The sequence below is a fragment of the Astatotilapia calliptera genome, chromosome 19, assembly GCF_964374335.1.
Source record: "Astatotilapia calliptera chromosome 19, fAstCal68.1, whole genome shotgun sequence".
Classification (NCBI taxonomy): domain Eukaryota; kingdom Metazoa; phylum Chordata; class Actinopteri; order Cichliformes; family Cichlidae; genus Astatotilapia; species Astatotilapia calliptera.
The window spans coordinates 13,801,654-13,814,198 of NC_137440.1; the positions used below are offsets into that span (position 1 = coordinate 13,801,654).

General features: G+C 40.4%; 1 protein-coding gene across 2 annotated transcripts in view; it reads left to right on the top strand.

The window, feature by feature from the left end:
* The window catches only part of syt14a (synaptotagmin XIVa), a 57,551-nt gene that overhangs the window by 19,750 nt on the left and 25,256 nt on the right, over positions 1-12,545 (top strand). For both annotated transcript variants that reach the window (XM_026151067.2, XM_026151068.2), the window contains exons 3-4: positions 6,833-6,985; positions 10,515-10,742. In XM_026151067.2, coding sequence (XP_026006852.1) covers positions 6,833-6,985; positions 10,515-10,742 — 381 coding nt within the window. The remainder of the gene's footprint in view (positions 1-6,832; positions 6,986-10,514; positions 10,743-12,545) is intronic.

The window sequence follows — 12,545 nt, forward strand, 5'->3', positions numbered from 1 at the left end:
GTAACACAGTCGGTTATTGTTTAATCGTCCGGTGAGTCATCAGTCAGTCCCACACACGGGGCTATTCTCAGTATTTTAATGGAATCTGGCTTATTTGGTGAAGTAAGTCCAACAGGAAAATGATAAATGATGTTAGACAGCTTATACCACACAGCACCCACACTTTCACACAGCACCAGTTTTGCTGTGGAATTAAAAAAACATTTTCTTTAATGAAATATTTTGTTTTGTTTTTTAGAAGATGAAAGAAGTATGATGCAGTTTATGTGTAGATAAAATAAAAATATATAGTAGTTTGAAGTCAGGAGTGAAACTCACTGTAGATCTCCACGATTTAATATTCTTTTCCCTGTTTGAGGCATTTGGGGAATTATACAGAGCAGGATCCCTCCCGCTCCATCTGTGCTGTGAATAATTCAGTCAACAGTGAGAAGCTGGTACAGTGTGAGCAGACAGACATTCCCATGAGAGAACGCCTCCTGCTCCCTTAGCGCCGTGTGACCAGACACTGAAAGCTACCAACAATAATCGGCTCATTACAGACAAAGAGGACAACAAAATTAAAATCTGCCAAATTTCCTGGCATGCACACATGTTTTAAGGCTAACAGACGAGTATCAGGTGGAAATAAGCACACGGCAGGTTATGTAACTGTCTTCTGCTTCTTTAGATGTGAAAGAGTCTGGTTGTTTTGTGTAGCAGTCTTGTTGTTAAAGCAACAATTACTTAAGCTTAACTGGGACGATGTTATGCGTAAAATAAGCTCCAGATCTGTATTTTTCATTTTGAACTCTAAAAGAGTAGATTTGCATGATTCACAGTTCAATAAACATCTGGATTTAACTTGTACTGGGCCTTTATGCAGCATTGTGAAGTCCTTTTTGAAAGCCTTCAGATAAGAGTTTACTCGTTGCCACATACATATTTTGAAAGTTTATGTCAGGAACGAGGAGAGGAACTGACTGCTAACAACTTGTCAATAACAAATTAATCACAAGTCATGAGAGCACATCACAGATAATCCTCCTTTCTGAAACAGAATGATCAAAATTTACAAAATGGTCTCATTGTTTTTATTCAGTCCAACCCAGAAAAGTCACTGAGGCCATAAACGCATCAGGAAAGTGTTTAAAGTCTAGGAGCTGTTTCCCTAAAGACCTATATAGAGCTGGAAGGCTCTTTGCATCCAAAACTGTCGCCCTCAGTCTCCCGTCCATCAACCCGAGTCAGTTGCGGCAGACGGTGCCTCTCCCTGAGCCTTCTTCTGGTTCTGCTGGAGGTTTCTTCCTGTTAAAGGGAGTTTTTAGTTCCCACTGTTGCCAAGTGCTTGCTTAGAGGCAGTTTTCTGATTGTTAGGGTTGTCTCTGTATTATTGTGGGGTCTTTACCTAACAGTATAAAATACCTCGAGGTGACTGTGCTTTATAAATAAAGACTGAATTTAACTACAGGTTGTCAGTGTCTGCCTTTCAACACACCTTTTTCTGATTGCTGTGCTTTGTAAACCAATGGTTTGAAAAACTGGTGGGCGGGGCTTCCATGCTCACAAACATTGATAGTAAGCAAGTAGTAAGTACATGTGGTGATCTCATTATTAGATGCTTTGGCCCTCTTTAATATGAACACCACCACCTGTCTAAGATGGAAATAAACACCAGCTTGAAAAAACTAAAAAAAAAACCTTAAAATTGGTAAAAAGATTTGTTTTAACTGGTAAGATGATTCCCAGTGATGACAAAATACGATCGACCAGCTCATTCTTGGCTGTAGGAATGATGTTAAGTTGATGCAGAGTTCTGTCACTGGTGTAGGCCGTAAAATGGGAAATAAACCCCACTGCCTGTCGCTGCGTCTGAGGAGATGCACCTACCAGTTAGTGTTAAAGCACATTGATTAATTTTGCTTGTCAAAGCCACTGGGGTTAACAACTTCCTGGCAGAAACTCTGATCAGTGTAAAATATTACAAAAGTAAGGACAAGCATAATAGTTCCCCTTTAAAAGAACAGATGTATTTTTCCTTCAAACCTGGAATGAACCTGGTTTTATTCAATCTTGACAAACACACAATAGACTGAAACCAGTGCAAGTTCTTTCCTCTTGGTGCCACTAATGGCTAAAACCAGTTAATTGTTACAGCCATTATATTGGAATTAAAAACAGAGAACCAGTCATCATTGCCACTAATGGAGAAACACGTCTTCTAAGTACTTTCTTGCCAGATGGGCTCATTATCTCCCATTTGTAAGAAAGGCAGCAGCTTGGTTTAATTGAACAAAATGGACTTTTACATGTAGAGCTGCATTCATCATGGTAAATGAGCTCAGCAGTAATCTAAAGTCTCCCATTGCACTTGAAAACCTGTTCCATCTCTCCACTTTTGTGACTGTGCATGAAATATTGTAAAGCAAGTGCTTCTCAGGCGTTTATTCTTTTACGTATTGGCTGCTGCTGAGTACCTCTGCCACCCCATCATTCATGGGCGTATGTCAGTACACCCATGATTCTTTGGGTCAAATAAATTATTATGTATGACTGGTGAAAGATGTGTATCCACATACATTGAAAAAAATAGGTGGACTGTTCTTTACAGACCCAGACCTAGTGCTGCATTTTTTATTTTACTCTGCACAACTTTTCCCGCAATTACAGTTTAGTTATTTTAATCAGCATTTTCTTTTGTTTTTACAGTAGTCAGTGTTTGTACACAGGAAATACAAGCTAGTTGCATGCATTGTAACTCATATAGAGGCATCCAAAGAAACAAGTCAGGGAAACGGAGAAAAGACACTAAAGTAGCGTAATAGTTGTATCAAAGTTTATTGCATTGAATTTTAATGCATGCTGGCTTTTACATTTTGGATTTTTGTTTGAGGAAATGTTCTCTAAATGGACCTCCTTGATCTGTATTTGAATGATGATGTAGATGATAGATGTAGCTTTTAGATCTGAAGTCAAGTTGACGCAAAATGGCCTTAAACCTGCATTCTTTATAACGACCACCAGGGGGCGATGACTGAGGTTGCAAACACGGGTTCTGATGCTACAGAAGAATATGGGAACTGTTTTATTGATGATTTGATGGGCTCGGTCACTCCATTCTGATCATATCAAACATGTTAAGTTCATTTTATGTGTTTATGTGTATGTGCATTATACGTATCACTAGGATTATCTAGGATATATTATAGGTTGTGGGTTCACAGTAAAATTTACAACGCACCAGTCACCTTTGGTTTTAAAGCACCAAAATGGAACCAGTGAAAATACTCATCCTGAAGCTTCTTAATGACATTCAAAAACAGATGGATCCTACCACAGCAGCTGGATCTATCTTTTATACATCTATAAGTAACGATGCCATTGGTTGCATAATGTGAAACAGGAGCCAGGTGTAGGTGTAGCATGTTAAACCCTTTCAAGTTTTGGAAAGAACATTGAACATTTATTTCTCATTCACTGCATCCTGGGATCTAAATTCTTCTCACCATCACCACTGTGCACCACTCTGTATGCTCACCAGTATTCAGGTGGATGACAGAAAGTATACAGACTGCTGCTAAAGTTTTCTTTCTGTCACAAACTTTCTCTGTGTATGAAGTGTTTGAGCGAGCAGCTTTCAGAGGTAAAATCCCCTGTTCTTCCCCACATGTTCTGAATGCAAAGCAATTCTGCAGCACTGAGGAAACATTTGATTCCATTAGACACCACACTGAATCTGCTGGTTTTATCATCCATTGATCTGTTCACCACAACCAGCAGCCTCTTTGCAAAGCTCTGTAGTGTAAGACATAATCATTCTGTAAGAACATGCGTCATACTTATTAAAAATGGCTTTAATGAGTGCCTTTATTGGCTTTAATAGGCGCTTTACTTCCATTGTAGTGTTTATTGTCTAATAGCACTTTTGGTTAGCACAGCTGCAGTCTGTTGTGTCACTAAGATGGTTGATCTACAGTATCAGGCATCATAGCTGAGACAATTGGGAATGTTTCTCGTTATGCTGGGGAAAAAGTATTAATTGTCCCTCATTTTAAATTTTGACTTCAGCGAGATTTTGGGATTAGTTTAGCTTGTTAACAGGATTATTCAAAACTGTGTTTCATAAACATTTCAGTAGAAATCTGGCTCGGCCCTGCTTAGAGCTGACTAACCTTTGAAGTTGATCTGGATCCAGACACCTTTAAAATGGCTCTTTATCATCTTTATCATCAAAACCTTTAAAAGTTCCATTTTTTTCCCCTTTAGTTGACAAAACAGAGGATGAGCAACAAAATGAGGAGGAGAAAATGGTCAGGGGTGGATTTGTTGCCAGAGAGTTGCCAAACAGAAGTTGGCATTTTAAACCATATCTGTCACGGTTCGGCATGGCAAACCGTGGGGGGTGTGGGGAAGGAGGACCCAGGCGCGGTGCTCTATGTACAAGCAGTGCGTTTATTTACAGTGATGGAACTGATACACAACAATAATACATCCCCGTGTGCTCCCGACTTCCACTCCGTGTCTTCTCCCCGTGTTTGTGCCCATGTGTCTGCTCCCTCGTGCCAGTGCACTCTGTGTCTGCTGCCCTCTCATCCAGCAATCCTTCCTGGGAAAATAGAGGCAGTAGTTAGTACCCTCAGTTCACTTGGTAAGCTCACACTCACAAACAGACCAGCTGGAGAACTGACGGGAAGTCTCACGAAATGATCCCACGTCGGTGGGAGCTCCAAGACTCTCTTAAGTAGCTCCCCCGACGAGGCCTGATCAGCAGCAGGTGTGTGGCTTCGGGTGTGGCCAGTCCGCCAGCAGGGCCACACCCACCAGGCCTGAAGGCGCCCGCAGAAACACACACACACACACACACACACACAAGCAGGGATAACGAGGGACAGCAATACAAAATATATATTATAATATTAGTCCATAACTGCTCAGGGATCCTGGGTCGCTCAGACCCAGGATCCCTGACAATATCTAAAAAATATACACTTATCAAATACTTCATTTTTTACACTGTGCTACAACCTTGTGTTGTCAGCTAGGTGAATTTAGAGTTCACCCAGCACCTCGTAGGTTTGAAGCATGAATTCTGTAAACCCTCCAAAATAAGTGACACAATTACCAGAATAACCAGAATACGACACATGAGTTGTGCTTGCAACATGTTGGCAATGTAAAAGCCATTGTCTGTGCAATTGCCTTGTGATTGAACGACTGTTTTACGCTCAACATCTTGATGACCAGCGGGTTGCTGCAACTACATGCAGGTGGTTGTTGAAAGCAAAAAAAATTCAACACATTCACTGGTCAACCACCTATTTTTTTCCATTGTTGCATGGAGGTTTCCATCCTTGTATTGTCCGTGTTTTTATATTTAACAGTTATAACCGCTCACTTCAGCCAGACAGTCCAACAAGTGAAGTGAACCCTCTGGTTACAGATGAGTTGTCCTTAGTGAAATGCTAAAAAATCTTCTGAACTGGCTGCAGGTGGTGACAGCAGGTCTCTGAAGGCTGATTGCAGCTAAATCTTTAATGTAAGCACAGTAAAAAAGTGGTTTAGGACAAAGATGATAGGCTTATTTGATCACTTTGATGCCACTGATGGAGAGAATAGAAAAGCATCCTGACGTTTAACCGTCTGTGATGGCGTTGCACCTCCATCCTGATGTCATAAGGTCATACATGTAGCTGAAGGTCATGCATTTATATTGTCACCAGTGCAGTCAGGATACATGTATCACCTGGGCCGGTTCATTCTGGCGTAACAAAGCCTCGCTAATGATGTTTGTGTCCAGACCTAACTGGATCTCCTGATGTGCGGCACTCAGTGCTGCCTTTAATGAGATCTGACTCGCCCGTGCGTCTGGGGGTCCGTGTGATGCTGCACCTGAACCTGTCACTATGGCAACCAACAGGTTGCGTTTCTACAGTGACACAACCCCTCTGAGTGTCTCCTTCACTCTGGTTTCTTTGCCTCTGTGTCTCTCATCTGCATTGTTTGTAGAAGTGTTTTTTTGTCAGATGCTAAATACTGACACAGTACAGATGTTTTTTCTGCATTGTACCCAGCGAAGGTTTCAGCTGGAGCCAAGATGTGTTCTAACTGTACAACTAAGATGTTTGTGAATGTGGACATTAGTCATTTGTTTTTATTTTTAACAACTGGTTAATGTAATTTGTGGTCGTTTTCAAAAAAGTAACATATATCACACGCTACTTAATAACTAATCTAAAAATTATTTATTATGGGTTTTTTTTTCTCTACTCACCAAGAGGACCTGAAATGTTTTATAATTATGAGTGAAAAGCATAAAGATTAATCTTAGGCTAACTTCAGTCTCTTAGTCCTACACACTGACAGGATTCCTTATTTTGAAACACGTGAAAAACTCTGTCAATGTGGAAAAGTAAAAAGTCAGATGTCACGTCGATTTTATTGTAGAAATAGATATAGATAGAAATTGAGAGTTGAAGTTGGACTGCTTTTTTTTGGCACTTATTCTGTTCCCTGTTAAATATTTGGCTCATACATTCATCTGTAACATCACTCTACATTCTTTGCTGCTGGCTTTGTGTTCACCTGCTGATTTTGCAGATGTTTTGCAAAGAGGTGATGTCCTGTTAGCATTAGAGGATAGTTGTGTTGTTTCTGGCCTGGACCCAGGTTTCACTTAACTGTCACTTCTTCTGAATATTTTTTTTTAGCTCAGAAAAAGTGAAAGCGGGTGTGAATAAATTATTACCATTATTACCATTTCTTACAACATGACAACCTACTACATTGGATTTAAGGCTAAAAACAGCTTAAGTAGTCACGTTTTGATATTTAAAAATGCGTATTTGTTTTCTAGTCTCTCCAGAGGTGCTGGGGTTTCTGACAGCCATCGGACTCTTCATCATCCTCATGACTTTCCTGTTTTGGTACCTCAACAATAAGTTGGCACTAGAGAACCCAGGAAGCCTTCAGTGCCTTGATGAATTCAGGAAAACCACTGAGCTGCAAGGTGAGCATGCATAAATTTAAAATGAAAGCACATTCGGTTGTCTTTCTTTCACATCTGATTTTCTTTAGTGCCTTTGATCCCAGCACGAGGCCCTGCCTCTGCATGGAGGCATTTTCCACTGACACTGGCCTTTCTCAGCCCATGCCGGGATTACTGTTACTGACAGCTGTAGGACTGTTTACTTGTCATCTGCCCACGGGGGCTTCAAAGGTTTAAAAGGTTGGTGCCCCCCGGGAGCCCACACGGGGAGTTTGCTCGACTCAGAGAAGCCATCTGCAGAAAACAAAGGCAGGCAGTGTAACGCAGCAAAGTGACTAATCTCAATGACCTTCTGTGTGGACAGATTTGGAACAGTGGCTGTTTTGACAGACACATGAGACAAATATTTGAGTTCGAATTGTTACCGGTCTGTTGAAAAAACAGTTTACAGTTTCCTGATTCTGTTTGTTAAAGATGTATGTATTGAAGACTGCATGTTGTAAGTGGGAATGTATGTTGAGTTAGTGGGAAGGTTTGCAGAGCAACCACGGATTGGGTTATTTTAAAAGCTGTGCTGCCTCCTGCTGGAAAAAATACAAAGCTACAGTGAGAGAAAACTAGCTTCCTGACTTCGCTTACTGCTCTGATCAGCTACATTTTTATTCTCTGCTTTATTGTGTTTCTTTCCCTAATTTTAATTATCCCCTCACTGAGCATCTGCATCACATTGAGAAATACCTTCTTCTAATTGAGAGGACGTGTAACTAACTATAGTCTTTAAGTGACCACTTAGAGCAGGGATGTTCAACTCCAGGCCTCAAGGGCCGGTGTCCTGCAGGCTTTAGATATCACACCTAAATCAAATGATTAGGTCATTATCAGACCTTTGGAGAACTTCAAGACATGTTGAGAAGGTAATTTGGCCATTTAAATGAGCTGTGTTGGATCAAGGACACATCTGAAACCTGCAGGACACCGGCCCTCGAGGCCTGACTTAGAGTTTGAATATTTAAGGATGGCAAAGATAAAAAAAAGTCTTTTATGTTTTCCATGAATAGTTGTCAGCTGTGTAACAACTGTGCACAGAGCACCATGGCAGCTTCATTATTGGAAATAATCTTCATTACTGTTTAAACAGCCTCCACTGTGACTTCAGGTTGCTGCACACGTTCAAAGTTTAGACTATTGAAAGTCTTGGTTCACTCAATCTCAATCTGTCCTCCGTGTGGAATCACACGTTTGCCTGTTTAAGGGTCTCTTAAATGGTATTGTGAAAACGCAGCAGCTTTTATTGAGACGCCCTCGCCTGCCTGCAGTGGAAGGCAAATTGGCTCTGGCAATTTGTGCTTTTGTGTTCAGATCACGTCCATTAGCTTTTGTAAAACACACCTGTTACAAATCTATCCAGTTTCTTTTCAACCTTTGTAGTAGTTTCAAAACGTGTCACCTGTTCAGCTTTTAAAACAACAAAAATCTCATTTTGGCGCGTAGGAATGGGGCGTAGGAGAACACCTGGAGAATATCTCATCCGCCATTGGCCAGGCTGCCAGTCTGTCACGGCACAGCTAATAAATACATTTGGAAGCTCTTTTTTAAAAGCATTGATGAAAGCATGTTGTTGTTGTGACTCAAAAGGCATTAATTGAAAGTTGCATGATTGTTGCTGGATTGATACAACCAAAGCAGGTGAGCAGATTTGGCTAACCATCAGTTAACCGAACTAAATGAGTTTATGCATTTGACAAATTTATGACTCGTTTAAAGGATGCTTTAGTCCATAAATGCTATCGAATTTAGAAGAGATTTAAATTTAATATGTGATGAAGAAAGAGTCGCATTGAGTGATAATTCCAGTAGAAATGTTGTAGAACCACTTGGCAAGATAAACAAGAAAACCCATAAGAGTATATGACATCAGAGTAAATGACACACAGACTGAAAACACAAGCAGAATTTTAAACATCTTGTAAATTTCTCTGAATTCAGTCACTACATCACGCTGGATGTATGATGGAGGTAATTTGGTGGAGGAGAAACCAAAAGGAGAGAGTAACATCGCAGGATGAGGGTGCAGATGTTCCTTTTTAATCACAGGGCTCTTCTGTTTTCACTGCAGTTACTTATCAAAGGCTTTTCTGAGCGATCACGAGCTTTCTGTTCAGAATGATCCAATAAGCTACAGCTGCCAGAACCAGTGCAATGATTTTTTTCCCTCATTGATTTTATCTGTTGTTTCCACCCATACAGTGTTTATTTTTATATATAAAAAGATGCTTCTTAAAGTGAAGCCAAAGTAAAATTGTCTTAAACCTGAATTCCATCTAATAGCCAGCAGGGGGCATCTCCTCTGGTTTCAAAATGCTGTCTATGGAAGGACATCCCATCAGATCAGCAAACATGTAGTGCTTACAAAACCTATTAGACCATCACCCAGTGTGAGGTTTAATCCTCAGATGTTCTAAATTAACAGTATTGGTGATTCTCAAAATCAATTTTATGTTTTTGTAATGGTTACTCCACCAGTGTGTGCAAGCTCTTTAATCATATTCTTTCATGCTAAAATATAAGTATTGTTGTTATCCAAACATTTTCAATTTTACTCTTTTAGAAACAGCAGAAAAACAAAGTAATGCACATTATTAGTTTTTGATTAAGATGCCAGATTTTCCATCATTTATTTGCTTTCTTGAACAGAAAAATTACTTTTGGTGGTTGTCCGCTCAGATTTGGGTGTTAAAACAAGAATTCACTTTGTTTTTTACCTGATAAATATCATTTTTATTTTAAACAGCTTTTTAAATAACTTGTGTTTTCTTGCTTTTATGACAGGCGGTCTAATAAATGTACCAAACACTCGACCTGATGAGCTTATAGACTTAATCTCTTGTTTAAAGCCTTATTAAATACAGTGCAATGTTCATTTTGCAAATTATGAACTTCATCGACCTTCATTCAGCTACATTCAAATCCTTCACGATGTCCTTCAACCTTTTGAGCCTGTCATCATCCACTTTTGTCATCTTCTGTGGGTTTTTTTCAGCTCTTCCAGTGAATGCTTCCTTTTATTTTTAAAAAAAATGTACTAGTTTGTTGATTTGGTCACTTCTAAAGGTTCTTTGTTTTTGTTTTGTTTTTTCAATTGAATGATTAACGGCCTCCCTCACTTGATTGGACATCTCTTTGGGTCTCATATTGAGAGCTCCAGGAGACAGGTAGTTCCAGATCTTTTATCAACATAATTTTTATTTCTATAACGAGGTAACGGGCCTCACATGGCCATAAAACAGTCAGTCAGTAGTCAAGTTACTTTTAAGCCCCTCAAAATGTGTGACTGTGTATAAAACTTCCTCAGATAAAGCCAGCAAATTCCTAAAAATACCTCTAATTAATGCTAAAAGTCTTCAGTTCAATCACACCACGATTGTTTTTGTTTTAATTTAATATACACTGTGTGTGTCGAATCATGTCTGAAACAGTTTTTGTGATATATAAGACAGTGTGGAGGGAAATGATTGTGGAACTGACTGTATTGTCCTCTATCCCCAAACAGATAAGGTCTACTCCGACGCTGACTTGCAGGCTTCATCGTCAGACAGCGAGGATGAACTGATGGGTCAGTATCAGGAAGCGGTCAGCCGCTCCCAGGGCCTCAGAGGAGGAGCCAAGGTGTCCTCTAATGCCAAGCACACTGGAGGATTCAGCTGGGAGAGCCGGCAGAAGTACAGCCCGCTTACTGCTGATTATGATGGCTACAGCAGTGAAGCCTCAGCTGATGATGGTGGGTCCTCCCACATTTGACCGTCTTGTATGTTTTCCGTGTATCCACAGATTTGACACAGTGAGAAGTTCAGATATTTCCTTCACATAACCTCAGGGAGTTTTAGTTAAATGCTCACAGTCCTCTGCAGCTCTGTACCAACAAACACAAGAACACCATATGTGTAACACACACACTTACACACACTGTCAGTTAATCTAGAGAGGTGATCAAAGCGAGGCTGCCGTTCAGCACACTCTCCGTGGGAGGGTTGTGAAACAGTCAACTGTCTGTACAATGTGCACAGCCGCAGCCTCGCACTCTTCCTTCTTTTTTTATAACACGTCTATGTTTCCCTTCTGCCCGACTCGCCATCGCTGCGATTGTTCTTCACCCTTGTCGAGGTGGGTTCAGTCACAGAAGAGCGCTGGCACTGACCTCCTTGGATTAGTTTGTTATTCATCTGACACGTTATTGGCCAAGAAGCATATCGTGTTGATTTAACGCTATACAAAAAGCCACTCTTGACTTTCTCCTCAGTAAATGTTTACCCAACTTTATGCTTAAAAAATAGCTTTGCATGGCATAAATGACAAGACTGGCTCTGCCTAAAATGAAGAGACTGTGCATGTCAACACTTACAATGGATGTTTTTTAAGCTCGTGGCTTCCTGAGGTGCTTCTTTCACCTCTATATCCAGCCTGCCATCTAACCCTGTAAGAACCATCCTACACTATGCCCCTAAATGTGAAACTAGCCCTTTAGGGAAAGCAAATAAGCAAATGTATCTGTTGCATAGAGAAGAAAACTGTTACAAGGAATGTCAAATTCATCTAAAAGTCCCCGATTGACCTGTTTTTCCATCCTGCAGAAATATATCGGCAGTGCTGTTGTTGCCTGTTTTCGTCACACCCAGACAGGAATGCTTGTGTCTGACAGTATTTTTCAAAGACAAAAACAATCTAGTCTATGCCAGGGTCCTTGATTGGTGAATCACGTCTGAACCAGTTTTTGTGTTATATAAGACAGTGGGTTCAAGTGCCGGGTGTCTGGCACAGTCTATTTAAAGCCGCGTTTGAATGCGTAGCTGGGAGAGAAGTAGTACATGGCGTGCTTCTGACTCCATTAGCAGAGAGGCAACGGGCTGCACAAGGTTGTTGTTGAAGAAAAGCAGAGCGTCTCCTGATATCCACTAGATGGTCTCTGTTATCTTCAGATGATGCTTTGAATTTTTAGGTCACTATAGAAAATAATCCCACATGGGGAAATGAGTGCTATTCAGTAATATTATACTCCAGGATTTTCAGGTAACTCTTACTAGCAAAACTTTAGAATGAATTTATGTTTAATCTGCCTTCATTTAGAGACACGAAGGAGCCAACTAGAGAATATTGTCCCAAAGGTAATCATTGAAATCTGAATTTTGTTTCTGGTGCCTCAAATGTAAATGTCAGTGCAGTATTTCCTTTGCAGCTGTGATGCTTTAAAGCTTACTTTGAAAATACTGCACTACATGCACTACATGTACTCACTGGCCACATACACCTTGCTAATACTGCGCCTTAACTCTTCATAGTTCAAATTCAAAGATGCGCTGAAAACATTCCTCTAAGATTGACACGATAGCATCACACAGTTGCTGCACATGTGTTGACTTCACATCCATGATCTCTTGTTCCACCACATCCAAGTGCTGCTCTATTTGATTGAGGTCTGGTGACTGTGGAGGCCATTAGAGTACAGTGAACTCACTGTCATGTTCAAGAAGCCAAGTTTGAGATGGTTTCAGCTTTGTGACGTGACCTGTTATCAGAAAATGATTAC